The following is a 21222-nucleotide window of genomic DNA, read 5'->3' as shown; positions in this document are numbered from 1 at the left end:
CAACCCACTGAAGCAACACCCTGTCTCTACACCACCTCCTGTTAGATTGCTGATGTCTGGCTGCTGCTGCCCACCAACTACTGCGCAAATTTGATAAACGCTACATCCGTGCTGCTGTTGGCCCTGTTGAACTGCTGCCAACACTACATCTGCACTACACATTCCTCTCCATCCATTGTTGCTGCAACTGCAACTGAAAAGCATCCAAAATACTGAATCAACTGTGGTTAGTGTGATGCATCTATCACTCGAGTCCTGATGGTTGCTAGAGGTTGCACTATCACTGAAGCCTCTGCATTGTTGTTGACTCTACTCTGTGCCAAATGCACTGCTACCAACTCTACACAACGCTACTTAGTATCTGACCACTACTAGCGACTGCATCTGTCACTCTGGCTTCTGACTACACATTCTGCCACTGATCCATCCTGCTACTACATGTTATGGGCTACCGTAGCAAGGTATTGATTCATGAGGTGGACCTCCTCAAGAATCATGCCCATCTTGTAGCTCTCTGGGGCTACAAAACCAAATCACCCCGCTTCACTCCTAGAGGTATCTTGGTGATCATGGCAAACTCTTCCTCCAATCTGTAGGACAACCTGTCGATCTCTGCAGATGCAGCCTGCTGATCCTGCTTCTCTTTTTCCTTCTCCACATCTGAAGCATTTCACTCTAGAAATGTCCTCCTTCCTCCTATGCTACTCCTATCGCCCCTTTGATGCAAGGGCCACATTTTCTTCTTCGTTTACTTGCGTCATCCCACTACTGCTGCTAGTGCCACTGATGGTGCTCTTCACCAAATCTCGCCTCATCTCCTCCTGCTGCAGATCAGCCCACATTCGATCCCAATCTGGCAACTTTTCTCTACCCAGAATACTCTTGATGAAGACCTGCCATTCTTTGGAAACATTGTTTAGAGCTAATGGCACCAATTCTCTAGGCTAGGGCATCGACCCTACTGCAGACAATTGGTCTCAGATAGGCTGTCTATGTGCTCCCTTTTCTGCATCTCAGCTTCTCCTCAAGATACATCTTCCGCTACTTGAAAGATCTCTCGTATAACGTAGCAATTTCCTCCCACCTCTGCTGGGCAGTATCTTTACTAGCTGTGTGAGATACCACATGATCTCGAACCCCATCGAGAATCAACCTCTTTGCTTTCACCATCTCCTTCTTGTAGGCCTTTAGTGAATTTTCATCTGCGGGTACAACTACCACGATATTGATGTAAGTTTTGAGATAATATTCATCTAGAAGAGAAGAAATTCTTGCCTTTCAGATCACATAGTTGGATGCTCCCTCCAACCAATCCTGATCTCTCAACCTTGTTGATGCCATCTCTGCAAAAAGTCGAATTCCTCCTCTTCTCCTCTGCGCAGCTGCTGATTGGCTCTATGCACTCCCTATTGAAGTGGGAAAATATGCTCACAACTACTGTCGCTCTGCTAAGAAAAATCGAACTTCTGGGCTAGAAGTTCCCCGTGGAAAGAATTCCCTCAGTGTGTGCTCTTCCTTCCTCCTGACGCTATTTTGCACTAGCAAACTGTTGCAAAATAAAGACGTCCCACCTGAAGATCTGCTTTGCAAGGAAAATGTTGCTACTCCCTCTGCCTCTGGTAATCTTTGATCTGGAAATTTTATTCTCTGTCGACTCTCTCAGAGGAATACAATTTTCCTCAAAAATCGACCCTCTTGACGAAGAATTGTGCTACCTCTGAGGGTTTTGAACTTCTGCCTATGCAGAGATTCGAAATTCCTCTTCCCTTCTGCTATTGAGCTCTCCGGCTTAAGATCCGTGCTCTGATACCATGTGAAAATTCTGAAATCTAGAATCTTACTGCAACAATTGCTTAAGTTTCTTCTATTTGTTAAATGAACTGAACAAATTATATATTGCATCCTACGGTAAATATCAAAACTAATACACTACAGCTTTCACAAATACAATACTGCAAAAGAAAAATAATGTTGGAAGAATAGATGCACACAAACACAAATACATAGTTATTTTTGGACCAATGTCCTTGAAAAAACCCAACTTGGGAAAACCTGTGCAACAACTGAGGGTTTTATTATTATGCAGTAGTAAATCTGAGTACAAGACTAGGGATGCTTAAATCTAGCAGTCCATACAGAGAAATGACTGACAAAAGTCTAGTGAGAAAAGTCTCACTTCAAATAGTGATCCGACACTGACCTTGGCTCAAGATGAACTGCTCTCTGTTGCCTCTGCGTAATCCCTGCCTCAGCCTATGTGGTGTTGTGTCACACAACTTGGACCAGTGTCTCTCTCGCTCACTGATCAACTGCTGTTTGGAAGATCGATTCTTTTGGCCTTTATGAAAATTTGGATGCCCAAATTTCTACTGCAACAACTGATTACGTTTATCCTATTTGTTAATTACTGAACTAAATTATTTACTGTTTCCTACAGTAAACATTGAAATGAATACACTGCAGCCTACACCATTTAAATTATAAGCGAAAACAAGAAACTGAACAAGCAAGAAATACAACACATCTACATAGTTATTTTTGGACAAATGTCCCCGAAAAAACCTAGTGTGGGAAAACTAGTGTAGAAGTTGAGTGTTTTATTATTAAGCAGTAGTTTTTCTGAATACAATCTCTGGATGCCCAACTGGCTATCCAGTATAGAGAATATTACTGACAGAGAGATAAGGAATATTACCTCACACTATCACTAGAGATCTGACTGATCCAGCCACTGAATGGTCAACCCCTGGCTGCCTTTGCACAGTCTCTACATAATCACTGCATAGGCCTTACGTCACATCCACTGTGGTCTGCGTCACTCCTCCCGGCTGATCGATTTGCCTCTGAGATTTCGACTTATGCCCTCTTGGTCTCACACCTTGGCTTTTGGCTCTGGAAATTGATTCTCCAACAAATTTACGAATTCCCTTTGGGCTTCTGCGCTGCCTTTGCGTGGCCCTGTGTTAGCCTCTCTGGCTCTACGTTGCCTCTACTAGATCTTTCTCTGCCTTCTCTCCTGAGTATTCTTGGATCAACAGAAATCCCAAACTGGAACTATCCCTACCCCTCACTGCAAAAAATCACTTCAAATTTCTCTCCAGCAACTGCTCTGCTTTAGAAATTCGATCTTTTGATTTTCACTCAATGTGTTCTCCAAGTGACCCTCAAGCCTCTTCTTCTATCTTTCTGAACCATTGACCCAGATTAACTTCTAATCAATGGCTTAGATCTTTTTGTCTCGGTCCTCGTCTTCTTCTAGAAGTTTCACTCACAGTTAGATTAATACATTTTAATTATTTTAATTTCTTAAGTTTAGACTTAGGGACCCATTACAAATAATGAATTATTTTACTAAAATTGTCTCCGGGTGGAATTTCCTAAAACGGTTTTTGGGTATTGGAGAATGCATGTGTCTAAGCCTCCCTACAATTTTTGAGACTTAGAGCACATCTGATGCTACCAGAAACCAACAATCCTTGTTAGTGAGGAATGTGCTCTAACAATGCACCCAGCTGAAGCATCACTCTGTTCTGTAACATCTCCTTTTGCGTTGTTGATGTCTGAGATCCTGTCCATCAACTACTCCACAGCATCTGTATTGCTGTTGACCCTGCCACTGTGAACACTGCATTTGTACTACAACACCCTCTCAATTTTGCATTCATGCTGCTGTTGGCACTGCCACTTCCAATATTGCATCTGCACTGCAACCTTCTCCAACTGCTGCTGCGACTGCATCAACAATGAAAATTCATGCCAAATTACTAAACTAGTGTTCAGTATGATGCATCTTGTTGCTGGAGTCTGACTGCTGCTAGTTTCTATGCTGACCCTCTGAAGCCTCTACGCTGTTGCTGACCTCTTCTCTATGCCAACTGCACTGCTGTCAACTCTAGCTCTGGGCTGCTCAGTCTTTGGCGCTCCTAGCCATTGCAACTGTCACTCCGACACTCCTCTACACCAACTGATCCGGTCCATCCTACTACTTCTGATTTGGGCTCCTGTAGCAAGGTAATGATCTGAGAGGTGGACCCCCTGAAGGATCTTGGCCAACTTGTAGCTCTCTGGGGCTACAACTCCATATCGCCCCACCTCAACCCTGAAGGTATGGCTGCCAACATGGCGAAATATGATATACTCATATTGCGACTGCTACTGCTTTGTTGATGCTTCTGCACTACTACAATAATGAGTCTGATCTCCCCAGATCTAGAAGTACTAGCCTCCATAGGGTTTCTCCCTTTGAAACTAGACTCCCTCTGAGTCTCGATCTCCTTATGGGAAATCTTTCTACTCCCTCCTGGAAACTCACACAATCCTCTTGCACTGGAAACTGGATTGCGAAGCTTTGCGCTGGGAATCTCTTGGCTGGAACTGCACCTGCATACTGCAACTAGATCTGCAACTGTCTTCTGGAAACTGACTGCAACTAGTTATGCAACTGTCATTTGAATGACTAGTTGCGTCTGCTGACATTGTGATCCTCCTGCTACTAATTATGTTGGGCTCCTGTAGCAAGGATACTGATGCATGTGAGAAATCTGCAACAACTAGATCTAATTTGTTGCTCTTCGATGGATTCTGCCCATCCGTGGCCATCTCTGCAAAAATATCAAATTGCCTCCTCTCCCCTCCGCGTTGCTGTTGGGCTAGCCTACGCACTCCCTGCTAGAGTTAGTAGATTTACTGCCACTTGGTGTTGCTCAGCAATTGAGAATTCGAATTCCCTGGCTAGGAATTCTCTGAGAAAGAAATTCCCTCAATTTTCTTCTTTCTTCTGACTTCTTTCTACCTAACAACTGTCTACGGAAAATTGCGTCACACCAGGAACCCCTCTTTGTTGAAGCTTTTGCTGCGTTGCTCCCTCTGTCGCTGACAGATTTCAATTTGGAAATCCTACCTCTCTGTCGACTCACTCAGAGAGAGATTTACCATGAAAATCTTGCCCTTTTGGCATGAACTGCGCAATCCCTCTTGGGATTCGATTTGCTACCTTTGCAGGAATTTTGAACTCCCTTCCTCCTTCAACTCTGGGATCTTCCAGTACTGCTCTTTTGTTTCACCTGCAACTCTAATACCATGTGAAAATTTGGATGCCCAATTTTTTACTGCAACAACTAATTATGTTTCTCCTATTTGTTAATTACTGAAAGAAATTATTTACTATTTCCTACAGTAAACACTGAAGCGAATACACTATAGCCTACACCATTTAAATTATAAGAAAAAACAAGAAACTGAACAAGAAATAAATAAAACACATCTACATAGTTATTTTTGGACAAATGTCCCTTGAAAAACCTAGTGTGGGAAAACCGGTGCAACAGTTGAGGGTTTTATTATTAAGTAGTATTTTTTCTGAATGCAACCTCTGGATGCCCTGCTGGCTATCCAGTACAAAGAATATTATTGACAGAGAGATAAGGGAGATTACCTCACACTACCACTGGAGATCTGACTAATCCCTCCATTGAATGGCCAATCCATAGCTGCCTTTGCGCAGTCTCTACGCAATCACTGTGTAGGCCTTGCATCACAGCTACTGGGGTCCACGTCACTCCTCCGAGTGGATTGATTTGCCTTTGAGATTTCTACTTCTGCCCTCCCGGTCTCACACCCTAGCTTTTGGCTTTGGAAATCGATTCTCCAGCAAATTTACGAATTCCCTTTAGACTTTTGCGCTGCCCCTGCGTGGCCTTGCGTCAGCTTCTCTAGCTCTGCACTACGTTTGTTGGATCTCTCTTTGCCTTCTCTACTGGGTATTCCCGGATTGAGAGAAATCTCCAAGTAGAACTATCCCTGCCCCTCACTGCAAAAGATAACTTCAAATTTCTCTCTGACAATTGCTCTTCTTCATAAATTTGATTTTCTTATCTTCACTCGATGTGTTCTCCAAGTGCCCCTCAAGCCTCTTCTTATATCTTTCTGTTGGACAACCAACGACCCAGATTAACTTCTAATCAATGGCTTAGATCATTTTGGCTTGATCCTCGTCTTCTTCTAGAAGTTTCACCCACAGTTAGATTAATACCCTTCAATTATTTTAATTTCCTAAGTTTAGACTTAGGGACCCATTAAAAAAATTAATTATTTTAATAAAACTGTCTCCTGGTGGAATTTCCCAAAACAGTTTCTAGTTATTGGAGAATGCATGAGTCTAAGCCTCCCTACAAATTTTGAGACTTAGAGCACATCCGATGCTACCAGAAATCAATAGCCTCTGGGCTCCCTCTTCAACTTCTGGCATTGACTCACTGCTTCTCCCTAGCGAAATACAACTTCCCCTCTGAAGCATTGCGCTACCTCTCTGTGGCATTCACTGTCTCTCTGCTATGCACTTCACTGGACTGGAAAATCTCCCTCCAACCTTACTATCCCTGCCCCTCTCTCACTGCTTTGATCTTACTGAATCACCTCCGGTAACACACAGTTGCCACTCTAGAAATCTATTTCCCAACAAAATTGAATTTTTGGTGTCTCAAGTGTGTTCTCCAACCCCCATCGAATTTCTTCTTATAATCTCTTGTTGAGACATCAACGACCAAGATTAAAACATAATCAATGGCTAAGATAAACTAGAACTCGGTCCCATGTCTTCTTCTAGAAGATTCTCACCATGACTTAATTAATACCCTTTAATTAATCAGTTTTCCTAAGTTTAGACTTAGCCACCATTAAAAAAAGATTAATTATAATTTCTTGTTGAGACATCAACAACCAAGATTAAAACATAATCAATGGCTAAGATTAACTAGAACTCGATCCCATGTCTTCTTCTAGAAGATTCTCACCGTGACTTAATTAATACCCTTTAATTAATCGGTTTTCCTAAGTTTAGACTTAGTCACCATTAAAAAAATATTAATTATTTTAATTAAGTCGTCTCTAAGTGGAATTTCCAGAAACGATTTTTGGGTTTTGGAGAATAGATGTATTCTAGCTTCTCCACCAAATTTTGTGTCTAGAACACAACAGATGCTACCAAAAACTAACAATGTCGATGATACTATGTGAAACCCTAGCCTACTTAGGGTTATTGATGAAGTCTAAAGAAAATTTTTTATGCTTTGATGATGTCATGTTTGAGGTTTTGGTATGGTTATGAAAATCCTAACTTGTTAGGGTTGAATGATAATGTCTGAAGTCCCAAACCTTTGAAGTATTGGTAATATAGGGTTTGCTATGTTTTGTATTAAAACCGTAGATCAGTAGGGTTTGGTAGGGTGTATAAGCAAGAACCTTATTTTAGATATTTTCCTAGGAATGAAATCCTAGGTATATGTGTGTTTGTCCGATCGAAACCTTAGTCTAATCAAGTTTGTGATATTTGTAACTTTAATATATTGATGTTTGTGTCAATGGGTTTGACTAACACATGTTATGATATGCTTGTGCATGATGATGAAAAACCTATATGTATGAGTGGACCTAATTGTTGATGGTCATGAGTCCTAAGGTTTGAAACTAAGCACTAGTCGAAGTTCAAGGGTGATAGTGTTTGTGAATTCTAGGGTTTTGTAACTAAACCTTAGTAGAAGTTCCAATCTCTGATATATGATGATAATGTAACAATCTGCGATTTATGGAAAGTTATAAAACTTGAAATTGAATTATGGTTGTTGAGAATTAGTAAAATCTAGGGTTTACAACAAACCCTAGTGGAAGCTAGTCATGTTGTTACTTTGAATTGAGTTGTGATTGGTTTTGATTGTTAAAGCTCATGTATGAAATCTAGGGTTTTGCACTAAATCCTAGTAGGAAGTCTAACATATGAATTCTAAAGTTGTTAGATACATTGTAGATCTATATTTGTTTGAATTGCTTCTAGGGTTTGCAATAGTTTGTAGTAGGGTATGTCATACCTCTGGAAGAAACATTGAAACCCTAGATGTAATGAAGGTTGTTATGAAATGCTCAAAGTCTTGATGATATAGTCTAGGGTTTATGACAAAAACCCTAGCAAGAAGTTGAAGAGTATGTGTCTCTTGTTTGTAACTAAGTTTGGGTATTTGATGTATAAAGTTGAATGCTTCCATTATTATATGATTTTGATATGGTTAACTTCATGCTTCTATAGATTTGGTTGTACTTGCTATCTAAGTAGTGTAGGTACATAATCTTCAAGATGGTGAAGATGTTCATAAGTAAAATTTGTTTGTACTTGCTATCTAAGTAGTGTAGGTACATAATCTTCAAGATGGTGAAGATGTTCATAAGTAAAGTTGATATGATAAGCATGATGAAGAAAGTTATATGGATGATGATGGTCATGATAACTTCGATGAGAATGATGGAAGCCATGAAAGATTCTCTGATGTTATCTCCTTAGGTTAAGAGGGAGCTTGGATATATTCCTTGTATAGGAATGATTAGATCCTCCCTGGTTAAGAGGGAGTGATGGATATGGTTCTCTACTTCATGTTCTCATGCACTAGACCAAGACTAACAACCGTAAGTCTTAGTGAAGGCCATGAGTGAGAGAAGGATACATCACTCTTGTCTTCATGGAAACAAATCCCTAGTTAAGAGGGAGGGCATATAATAGTCATATTGAACACTTCAAAAGAAGAAAATTGGAGAATATATTTTGAGGGGTTGTTGAAATGAGAAAAGTCAGATCTATATGTAGAATATGAGTAGGAATGGAAAATGTATGATTAAAGAATCTTTTGGCAAGATTCATTTCGAAGTCCTACTATAGTAACTGAGAAGCAACATTAGTTGTTTGGAAGACCTCGAAGGTTTGTATTCATTTATGTACATTTGAAAGTTTGTTATTGATTAGAGTTGTGTTTGTACAAGTAAATCTCTTTGAGGTTTGATGGCATGCAGGTTACATGAGAAAGATTTGTTACCGATCTGTTTGATCGGGGAGGATTTGTTACCGATTGGAATAATTGGCAGTGTTGAGGCTTTGTGTGTAAGACACATTGCCTGGGAGGACATCTGGATGACACTTTGTGTTGATATCTAGTTCTTGAATTAGAGAGGGTGGCGTTGATCATGGAGCTTTGACCTCAGCTACACACCTAGATCCCTGGGTTGATGGTTAGCAAGTAAGCCTGATGGTACCTAGAGAGGCTAAAAGCTTTAGTCCATCTTAGTCCCACTCGGATAGATTTCTCTAGTTAGGAATCTAGTCCGTGGCATTGCGGTGCCTAAATTGTTGAGAGACTTTAAATAGATTGCCTTGGTCAGGAATCTAGTCCATGACATTGTGGTGCCTAAACTCTTCATAGTTCACATAGTTTGAGATCTTCCTTGTACTTGTATATGATGAATACCTCCCTAGTTAAGAGGAAGTGTTGAAATATGTAACTAGGTTCACTCGTCAAAAATGTATTTGAGTCACAATGAAATGTATTTATCAAAAGAATGAAGAAAATATTTTTACTATTATTATTATGACTTATTAAAGCATGTGTTTTATGCTTGGGTCATCATGTTTTAGGTTAAATTCCCCATTGAGGACTTCTAGGATTTAGTTTGAGTCATTAGAGTCATTGTCCATTAAAAGAGACCCTTCCAGTGAAATCATGTAAAAAGAATTAATATTGAGTCAAATATACTATTTGTCCCCTCCACACCAAGTCTGTCTCAAGAAGATCAAGTCGGCCTCAAGAAGGGTGATCCGACCTTACTGGAAGGCTATATATACAAGGTAGTTCGAATTCATTTGGAGCAATTCACTCTCTCACACATAGTTCGATATCCTGAAGCTGGAAGCTGGGAAGTGCGAAGTTGGAAAAGAGCTGGAAGGAGGTTGGAAAAGAGTGCGAGATTTTGGAGGAAGATAGAAGACACCAAGATCGAAATTTTGGGCCATCTCTCTCTCACTTTTGAGGAGTATTTAGGGAGATCAAAGTTTTCTTTGTCTAGTCGAAGCTGCTGCTGCTGCTACTACTGGGTCAAAGCTGCTACTGCAAGTTGATGCTGCTAGGTCGAAGTTTCTTTTGAAGAGTTATCATCTGCAAGAAGGATTGAGGGCTGACTTGGTGTGGAGGAAGTCTTTGTCTAGGTCAAGAGTCTTGGATTATCTCGAGAAACTATTGAAGAAAGAATTGTTGACTGGGTTTTCCCCTAGATAGGGGTTTTGCCCTGACTGCCCGCCCATATCTGTTGTCCTTGTGCTATTGTTTTGATAATTGCTCGATGAACTAAAAGATAGAAGAATCACAAGTAATTATTTATATAAGAAAATCTTTCTACCTTTCTGATTTTCTAACATATCATGCCCATATTACACATTAAGTTGAAATAAAATATTCTTTGTGTAATTGTATCTTGCCTCAACTTGATATATGCGACATGATACTTTTTTATTTTCTATAGCAAGAGATTAGCATGACATGCTGTGCTGCATGAGATGCCAGAATCAGGTAACATTATCCAGAGTCCAGACATGAATAACCTGATAATTTGAATAATAGACAGCCAAAACATAAAACACAAGTTATTTAAGTTGAGACCACAAAATGGTCAGGAAATTGTATCCTGCCTCAACTGGATATATGCTATAGCATACCATTGATTTTCTATAGCAAGAGACTAGTATAACATGCTTTCCTGCATGAGATACCGTTGAGCAGACATGAATGGCTTGATAATTTTAAGAATTGCAATGCATATGATAAGCATGAGATACTGGCATTAGATACGGATTGTCCAGACATTCATGACCTGATAATTTGAAGAATTGCAATGCACATGACAGACAGTTTAAACTTTAAACACGAAACACAAGTTCTTTAAGTTGAGATGAAAAAAAGGGTCGTGTAATTGTATCATGCCTTGGCTGGATATATTGCATAGAGTACTTCTGATTTTCTATAGCAAGAGATTAGTATGACATGCTCTCCTGCATGAGATACCATTGAACAGATGTGAATGGCCTGAAAATTTCAAGAATTGCGATTCATATAAAAGGTCAAAACACAAGTTATTTAACTTGAAATAAAAAATGGTTGTGTAATTGTTCCTGGCTCAATTGGATGTATGTCAAAGCATACTACTTGATTTTCTATAAGAAGGGATTAGTACGACATGTTCTTCTGCATGAGATACCATTGAATAGAAATGAACGACCTCATAATTTGAAGAATCACAATGCATATGATAAACAGAACACAAATTATGAATATAAAGAGGTGCATGTTAATCTAGTAGGCATTGACTATCTGGTTGGATTTCCATGCAGGTATGCATTGACAGCGTTATATCTTTTGGCTATTCAATACTACACAAAATTCGGCGAAAAGATATCCGTGAGACTTGTTGAAACCCAACATTATGATAGCAGAGAGGCTAGAGCAGATAGTCTAGTGTACAAGGTAATTAATTGGGTTGGATTTCTGAAAGTATGATACCTGCCTCCAAATCTATGAGTTTATGAATGGAAAATAGCTTATGGTCCTTGGTTCAACATGATTTGTTTTAGGTTTTTGGACTGTACTTCATGCAATCATATATAGGCTTGTTCTATACTGCAATTTTTCATCGAGACATTATAATTCTTCAGCAAATTTTGATTCAGCGCCTGATAGTATCCATGGTAAGGCTCTGCTCCCGTGTACTGACATACAAATATACTACTGTAACCAAGTGAAGTTGCTGATGGAACAAATACTTACAGGTGTTGAACAATCTATCAGAAAACCTTATTCCTTATGTTAAGTACCGCTATACGAAATACAACGCTGTCAAGTAAGCTACTCACTCTTTAGCTGTATGGAAAAAAGGTTGTATCTGACAATGCAACCTTCAACAGTGTTTAAATGTTACAATGTTTGCACAACCTCATCCCATACCCATGCTCAGCATGGTACGGGGAGGAGTGAAGTTGCATAAACTTATGCTTCTATAGATGAAGATAATGATAAAAGCTAATACAATTATTAACATGCTGAAGGAAACATGATAGAAGACTTTTAGACGATAAATCAAAGCAGCATATGCAGAGAATAGAAAAAGAATACATGAGGCCCTCATACACTGCCAGCATTGGAAATGGATTGGAGGATGGGCTCTTTGATGGTACGTTGTCATCTCGATGCCTGTTTTGATTTGGTTGATAAGATATATTTGAATACTGGCAGAACCACATAAAATATGTTCAATATACGTGGATAAGCATATATCAAACACCCTGTTGTCATTTTCTATGCTTGTGAAACGTGCCTGAAATATCAAACATATTTTACGGGCTAACATGGAGCTATCCTAAATTCTAATACAAATATAGACCACTTTATTTTGAAGTCAATTTATCTCTGGGTAGTCCTCTGATAAACTAGAGACATTGAGAATGGATATATGTATTAATAGTTGTCATTGAAACTGTCCAGATTTTCTGGAGTTGGCATTGCAGTTTGGGATGGTGACCATGTTTGCCTGTACATTTCCTTTTATTTTTGTTTTTGCTGCTGCAGTAAGTAAATTTTCCTCTTACTATTAATTGCATAGGTAGAATGTAGAGTTTATTTTGGATCCTGCATAATCTTAGTTAGTAAGAAGCAATTACTCCATGTTTTTGAACTTGCAGCGTTGCTATAAAAACAAATTTCAGTTGTGGTAAAATACTTGATTTTCTTGTTATTCTTGTTTTGCCCCATTGCAGAATAATTTTATAGAGATTCGGACAGATTCACTGAAGTTATTAGGTATGCTGCGGAGGCCAGTCCCACGGGCCGTATCAACCATTGGAGCATGGCTAAACATATTTCAGGTGAATAGTATGCATGCTTTCTTTCCTAATGCATGGTTTTGTTCTGCAGAAAATATTACCAATTAGCTTTCGAGTAGCTTTCTTTATTTCCAGTGCATCTTTACTTATTATTTTTTATCAGCCTGAATTTTTGAAACACAAAATCACAGGGATTCTTATATCTTTGAGTTCACTAATGATTGAAACCTCGTGATTAAACAAAGATGAGCTTTATTGAAGAACATATCCTGTCAGTGAAAGCTTAATAGGAATTATTTTAATCCTATGCCACCCATATCTAATTCATATGCCAAAATCTTTTAAGGTCCAATTTAAAAGGTAGTGTGTCATGATCATTTTAACACTTCACCTCATCATTATATGGAAACTTACTATGCAACATTAACTTAAAGTTTAAACTTCTTGTTCTATCTGATCTTTCAACTTTACTAATCATTTAGAGACCAAAACATTAGTACAATTCACTTGAATTACCTCCATTTCTTATAATGACAATAACAATAAAAAAGGAAATTCAATGACATGGGAAGAATAATAATATCTTCTCCATTGAGTCAAAATAATTTTATAGAGATTCGGACAGATTCACTGAAGTTATTAGGTATGCTGCGGAGGCCAGTCCCACGGGCCGTATCAACCATTGGAGCATGGCTAAACATATTTCAGGTGAATAATATACATGCTTTCTTTCCTAATGCATGGATTTTGTTCTGCAGAAAATATTACCAATTAGCTTTCAAGTAGCTTTCTTTATTTCCAGTGCATCTTTACTTCTTATTTTTTATCAGCCTGAATTTTTGAAACACAAAATTACAGGGATTCTTAAATCTTTGAGTTCACTAATGATTGAAACCTCGTGATTAAACAAATATGAGCTTTATTGAAGAACATATCCTGTCAGTGAAAGCTTAATAGGAATTATTTTAATCCTATGCCACACATATCTAATTCATATGCCAAAATCTTTTAAGGTCCAATTTAAAAGGTAGTGTCATGAACATTTTAACACTTCACCTCATCATTATATGGAAACTTACTGTGCAACATTAACTTAAAGTTTAAACTTCTTATTCTATCTGATCTTTCAACTTTATTAATCATTTAGAGACAAAAACATTAGTACAATTCACTTGAATTACCTCCATTTCTTATAATGACAATAACAATAAAAAAGGAAATTCAATGACATGGGAAGAATAATAATATCTTCTCCATTGAGTCAGAGTACTTTCTATAAAGTGTAATTTGGGAAAAATGGCAATTCCTCCACTGGATGAGAAGTACTCTCTGTTAATTTTTGGTATGTTTTATGCTTAAGAGCAATTTACTTCAATTTTTTTATTAGCCAAATATCAATATCCAGTTTAGCAATCACATCAGCATGATAGTAAAATGCAGATAAAACATAAACATAAACAGTAGAGAACAAGCCAAGACAAGATGACACAAGATGTGGCACTAGCCAGGGACAAACCCCAATGTGGGGAAACCCTTCATCAATTCTTCTTATATTCATCAATAGTTCAGCAGAGAGAGAGATAGTACAAATATACAAATCTGATATTTTATGACAGCAGCAGTAAAGCCTTGACCAGAGCAGTCAATGCTGGTCAAACAGGACAGAATCTTCCTCTAAATGGCTTGGTCAAGCCCAGTCAACTTCAGCCTTCAACATTAAGCCCAATGCACCCAAAAACTACACTGCTGGTTCTGCTCCTAGGAAGATCCTTCACCTCCCCGGAAGATCATCCATATGGCACCAACATGATGCTCATTAAACTGAACCAAACATGTTCAAACCTTGATCCAATACATCTCCCAAAATGCTGTTGTCTTCTTGCTGCACTTGCTGTCACAGCTTCATGAGTTAGGGCATCAACCTTCAGCCCTCAGTCTCCACACAGTCAACAATGCAGGCCTTCTTAAGCTGTGGTGTACCAAGGTGAAACTCCACCACTGCCACGCTATCCATGTCCTTAATGCAACCCTTAGAACAACGATTGCTGCTGGATATGGCCTGCGGCCTAGCCCAGCAGTAAGTTAGGCCTACGGTCCTCAAACAAACAACACCCAACAACCATCAACACAGAAGTATATAGCCTACAAGAACTCGGCTTAATTGTTAGCTCCCAATCCGCATATGTATCTAGCCCTACGCTGATCTGTTCTAAGTCTTGAGGGCAGACTTCTTCAACGTACTGCTTCTCCTTATTACTGTGGATTCAGAACCTGCTAACAGTCCTTAGCTCATGCTTTAGAACTGCCTTATTAGCCACGCTGTCACCTACAACACACATAGATTTCTACGCTGTCTATCTAGGCTTCTTCACACTTATGTTAAGGCTCCTTCTTGCTGTGGCTAGGATCTCCTCTTGCTGCGGCTTAGGGCCTCCCTCTTGCTACGGATAAGGGCCTTCCTTTTGCTGTGTATTAGGGCTCCTCTTGACTGCGGCTAGCCTCTTCTTGATTGCAGCTAGATCTCTCTTTGACTGCGGCTAGATCTCTTTTTTATTGCAGCTAGGGCTCCTCTTCATGACTGCGGCTAGGGCTTCTCTGATCTTTCTTTCCACCATGTCCTCCTTGTGAGATCATGAGATAATGTGCTCTTCAAATGACTTGAGGTCTCCTCTATTTAAATGCAACGTTGAGGTTGAGCTGGGGTAAAAGTGCTTGTTTAGCTTGCTGGCTGACCTTGACAAATTGTCAATAATATGAATAAATTTATATCTCCATAAATACATGTCGGAATTGGATGATCTTTAGATCAATCCTACTCCTCTTGAAGAGAGGAATCGAAAAAGAATATTAGATGCCATAAATAAGGTGACCCACATTGAGTTTGGCCCTAGTTGCCAATTTTAGCACTTTCTCAAAAGTTTAAGGATTTTTTTCATTTTATTCTAGTGAAAACTCTCTTATAAGTTAAGATAAGATAATTTTGTTAATGTCCTGTTACCTACAACCAGTGGGTGACCCCTATAGGAGAAAATTTCTCCTAGATTTGTCTTCAGTCAGCAGCCAGTAGACCCTTGCACCTCGATGTATCCCCATTCTCCATCACCTGAGCCATCCATTGTGTGCCCTCGCCCATTTGTTATGATCCTATGTTTGAAGGTGGGCCTTCCAATTTCAAAGTTATGACTTTTCATTATGTAATTGGGTGTTTATGCTTGCTTTTGTTGGACACATTTGGACATGGATTAATGGGGGTTTCAACAGAAAGAATGGGCTTGGATTGTACTTTTGTTCCCTTGTCCCAACTTGGTGGTTAATCTTGTATCCTAATCTCGTGGGATCTCCTCTTTTGGATACTAGCTTTAGGAGTGGCACTACATGGGAAACCCTTATTTTGGTTGCGTGGTCCTGCTTCCCGACACCATATCTTTCACTCCCCTACGCTCATTACAAGCCCTTTTCACATTTTTCCCATCTAGGTCCTCATTTGTCCATTGGGTTTGTTACCGCTCAAACTAGTAGGGGACCTAAGGGGAATCCCTAAAGGGCAAATGTTAGGCCAAGGGCAACAAATGGAGTCTTAGCCCACTGTCACCTTAACTAAGGCTCCCTTCTATTCATTGACTTTCACCGATGCGAGGAGACCCGATATGTATGGAGTTACCAATGAATGATAAGTCAATGGATGTGACTAACCCAAACCCTTTCCAAGAAGGTTTTGAAGGATGGAGCTTGCTTACTTTCTAAGCAAGGTACTATGTGATTCTAGGGAAAGGAAGAGGATTCTGAGGGTTAGCTATATGAGAATAGGTTTTGAAAAGAGTTTCCCACACCCTAAATCCTTGTTAAAGTTGGTATCCTAGATGGTTCTTGAAGGGTGGTCCTTTAAAGGAGCGGGACCACACAAGGCCAAGTGGACCCGGTCTGGGTTACGAGGAAGGTATGAAATAATCAATGATTTTCCGACCCTACACAAGGTGGGAAGGATCAAAGAAAGTATAATTACTCAAAGATGTTGGTTTGACCCTGGGAAGTGCTAGCCTTGGAGATGAAAGAGCAAGTTTTGGTCCCAGAGCTAGGGCTTGGCTTTTCTCCCAATTCCACCGTCGGAATATCTTCGAATTTGGAGGGGGGCTATGTTAGTTTTTGGTAGCACCGGATGTGCTCTAGCCATGAAAATTGGTGGAGAGGCTAAGACACATGAATTCTAAAGAACCCAGAAACCATTTGGTGAAATTCCACCTGGATTGTATTTTATTAAAATAATTAATATTTTTAATGGGGTTCCTAAGTCTAAACTTAGGACAATTAAAGTATTAATGGATATTAATCAAAATATGGGTGATAATGTTCTAAAAAGTGGATCAAGTCAAGTTTGTAATCTTAGCCGTTGATTAGAGACTTAATCTCGACCATTGAAGTCTCAGTGAGAAAAGTATAAGGAGGAGGCTTGGGTTCATTGAGGAACACACCGAGAGAACGAATTGATCTAGAGTTAGACATTTCTGGGGTTAGGAAGCTGAGAAATTCAAACTAAGTGATCATTTTGCAACAGAGGGGCATGGATAGTTCAGGAATACTTGACAGAGAGGCAGAAAGCCACCAGTGGAGGCAGTGCAACACCTAGAGGGACTGATGTTGGGCCAGTCTAGGCCCACATAGGCTTGACGCAAAGCCAGAAGGGCTAGCGTAGAAGGGAAGCTGCCTTCACGCAGAAATCCGGAACTGTTGGGGATTTGCCAGAACAGCTGGGAGAGGTTGACGCAGAAGCTCCAAGAGGCAGAAGAGACAATGTAGGGTTGACGCAGAAGCTCCAAGAGGCAGAAGAGACAGTGCAAGGTTGACGCAGAAGCTCCAAGAGGCAGAAGAGCCAGCGCAGGGCTGACGCAGGGCCAGCGTAGAGATAGTCAGGGGTTTGCCAGTTCTACTGTCAGATTAGCCAGAAAGTGCCGGGTGAAGTGAGGTCATCTCACTTAGTTTTCCGCCATTATATTTTTCTCTGTAACTGGATTGTCTGGAGGGCATCCAACATTTTATTCAGAATTACTGCTTAATAATATAAAACCCTCAGAGCTGCTGCACCGGTTTTCCCGCATTGGGTTTTTCCACGAACTATTTTGTCCAAAAATAACGATGTCCTATATATCTTGTTCTTTGCCCAGTTTCTTGTTTCATATAATCAAATTAAATTGGTGTAGGCTGCAGAAGTAATTTACTTTAGTATTTGTCAGAAAATAACTTGATAATGTATATTAAAATCAATTAGGAGAAGTAAATTCAGTTTTGCTACAATAGAGGTTCCATGAGTATAGGAATTTTCACAGGCTAGAGGAAAGGCCAGCGCAAGAGACCCTAGGAGATTGAATTTTTTCAATGCCTAGCTCATCGGGAAATTGATGACTTAGGCACCCCAATGTGGCTAAACTTGGGAGAAGGTGAAAGAATAAGATTTTTGGTGACCACCCTTGGTAGACTAGTGCCTTAATCCTTAGGAGAATGGAGTCTATATTGATTATGTGCAAGTTTTCTTGGTTCACAGTCAAGGAGGCCTCAAAATGACTTCACAAATCCCTCTAGTTCAAGTGAAAGCAATTTTTCTTCTTTTATACGTCAAATGTACAGGAGGAATGGATTATTAAGGTAGATTTAACCCTAGGAGATTTCACTCATTCTACATGGGCCAATACATGGAGAGAACGTTGTAATAGAGACAATCCCACAATATTAAGCAATAATTTTCATGCAACAATTAGCCTTTAAAACAATGAAATCCCATCCAACATATGTGACAAAAGTAACAAGAATAACATCAAAAAAAATTCATACTTACATGTAGTAGAGTATATCCAACCATTTTCAAATGACAATAGAGAGGCTCCAAGAGAAGATAAACCAATAACCATACATCAAAATTCATCCATATATGTTCCAATTTATCCTCCAACAAAAGGTGCGAAATTATCTAAAGAAGAGAGAGATCCAATCCAAAGTGATGATGAGAAATGATCTCATCTCACTTGTATTTATACACATCTAAGGAGTTCGAATTAGCCTCCTTGGCCCACATAAGCCCCAAAAATAAAATAATGTGCTAATAGTACAACCTTTTGGTGACAAGCCCACCAAACTAGCTCACAAATGAAAAAGGTAAGCCTCTCAAGAGGTCAAACAATAATCTATGCATGTCGTAGGGCCCTCTAAGAGGCCTAATGAGGTCCATGGGTGCCACAATGTAGAATAGGACCCTCAAAAGCAGTGGACAAGAGGTTAGCCCCTTGTAATAGCCTGTGGTGCTCCAAATCACTGTGGGAGCACACAAGTGCTCTCATGGGTCCCCAAACAAAATCGAAGATGCATGTAGGTTGCCCTCAAGGCTAGGATGATAATGTAGGAGATGCCATATCATCATAGAAGTCCTGGATCATCTGCCAAGTGTATGGTGTAGATCTGGGGCTAGCTGGGCATGATGGATCAGGTGCATCTTCCTCGTCCAATAAGTGAACTGCGAACAACCTCTAAATGGTTGTGGGGATCCATGAAGTGTAATCTGCTACTATGGAGGCCCATGGCTCTCAATGCTCACCCTATATGTGCCAATGTAGCCCTATGGAGGATTAGGACTCTGTATAGGTGTTACAGGGAAAAGTGTCTACTCAGAACTGCTTATCCCACTAAGGTGTGACAGCTGCCTTAGAAACAAACAGAGTAAAGCTACTTTCGTTTTTCCTTTATGAATTATAGATAGAGAGGAACAAAAAGACCAACCTCCGTCTTGCGCTAATCTCCTGATTTGATTCCTCTCTTCCTTGATAGTCTTTCGCTACTTGTTCCCTTGCACGCCCAGCTTCACAAAGTACCTGTAAGATCACAGTAGCATAGCACTATATAAAGACATGGATCTATAATCATAAACAATCTAGGATCAGATGTAAATCGACCATACAAATGCAGCAAACATCAATGACACAAGAGTATGGAGGAAAACTTGAATAGCTTTTATTGATAAACAAGAAAGAGCCAAGAGGAGTTACAACCAGTTGTTCTGACCCAACATCAACCTCTCAGCAAGGAAGCCCCTCTTCACCTCATACAAAGCTTAGATCACCCAACAATCTGATGTTTGTCTCAAGAAACCAACAACAATTCCTTACAATATGCAAAATTCCAGCCTCTGGATCTCTGGGATGAGGGATCCATATATAGATATCTGTAATGGAGATGAGTCAACTTATGATTTGATTAGTGTCTTCCCTCTGATAGTTCTTGCTTCCACTTGGAGATTGATGATCTCTTACTCATCCTTGGTCGAATTCAGAGAGGCAAGTGTCACAGGAGAAGTTTCTGGAAGCTTCCATTGCCTCTCCGCCTCGCGGAATGACACTGCCATTTGTCATTTCTCGCCCATCGCACCCCATAGAAGTGATTTTTGAAATGAAACGCACCCACATAGTGTACTTAGGTGAGATGCAACGCACTTGGCCAGTGGAGCAGCTGAAATGATCATGTTTTGACCAATTCTGAGCAGTTTTTCATGGAGAACTTCTGGGAGAAGCTGTAATCTGTTGACCTTGTTCCTTTAGGGGTTAGAACAACACTTTTAGGGACTGAGGAGCCCTTGGTTTATGGACATTTCATGCTTGGGGTTGTAGTGCCCAAAAATGTCTATAACAGTTGCCCCCTAAAGCATGAGGTCGTTAATCTTTTGATGTCGGGTGAAATGATTTATTATGAGGATCCGAAGTTCTTTCAAGCTGGGAGGAGACCTGCAATAAGATACAATACAATACATTATCTTCATAATATTTTCATGATCCAGCTGAGGCGGGCATTCCCATGCTCAGCTTTATAAATTCATTTTCATGTACATAGGATAGACAATCGTCTGAGTGTAGACTGATGCTTCTGATAGAGCCATCATCCCTTTGATTGGATGATTATCTGTGCAACAATGATGTACATTTGATGTTTTTATTTTCCGGAATGTATATTGCAGCCCGGATGGATGAAACTAGATCCGGGGTCTTCAATCTCGTTCGATCTTCACTCGAAGTACAAGTCTATCCATGTGAGAAATGTTCTGAAGTCGAACATGGAAAGACATCGCTTGATTACTAGCCAATGATATAAGTTGTTAACAAGCGCGAGAGGAATCACCGATAATGATAATGACCCTCAAGGTACTGCAGTATAATTCACGTGGTGTGAATACTTGGCGTCGAACACCACGCAAAATCTTTCGGTCGAAGGTCATTGATGTAAACCTATCGCCGGAAGTGAGAAACTTGCCATTGAGGCATGCAAGCTTCAAAGTACTGAATGGGGTGTTCCTAGATCAACTTCTTGGATAATGAACTAATGTCGACAAGAAGTGATCCGTCATAGGAGGGCCTTAATGAATCCCACATCAATGACACGGAACAGAGCAAATGATTTTAATGGAGGTGAAAACGATCTGGTGATATAAGGTTCAGGGTGGCGGTCATGAAAGAAAGGAGTATAAATGTATTGTAGTGGGTGAGACACAGGTGAATTCTCTGAATGAC

General features: G+C 39.9%; 1 protein-coding gene across 1 annotated transcript in view; it reads left to right on the top strand.

Annotated features, from left to right (window-relative positions):
* LOC149258544 (anoctamin-like protein Os01g0706700) overlaps window positions 1-21222 on the top strand; it is a 301245-nt gene that overhangs the window by 179503 nt on the left and 100520 nt on the right. Inside the window, exons 9-14 of the mRNA XM_089371991.1 lie at window positions 11198-11330; window positions 11438-11551; window positions 11633-11703; window positions 11909-12033; window positions 12345-12427; window positions 12617-12724. Of these exons, the coding sequence (XP_089228117.1) occupies window positions 11198-11330; window positions 11438-11551; window positions 11633-11703; window positions 11909-12033; window positions 12345-12427; window positions 12617-12724 (634 nt within the window). The remainder of the gene's footprint in view (window positions 1-11197; window positions 11331-11437; window positions 11552-11632; window positions 11704-11908; window positions 12034-12344; window positions 12428-12616; window positions 12725-21222) is intronic.

This window comes from Pinus tabuliformis, chromosome 6 (genome assembly GCF_031772625.1).
Source record: "Pinus tabuliformis cultivar Carrire ecotype Pingquan chromosome 6, CPIR1, whole genome shotgun sequence".
Lineage (NCBI taxonomy): Eukaryota > Viridiplantae > Streptophyta > Pinopsida > Pinales > Pinaceae > Pinus > Pinus tabuliformis.
This window is presented reverse-complemented; position numbering and strand designations above follow the sequence as displayed.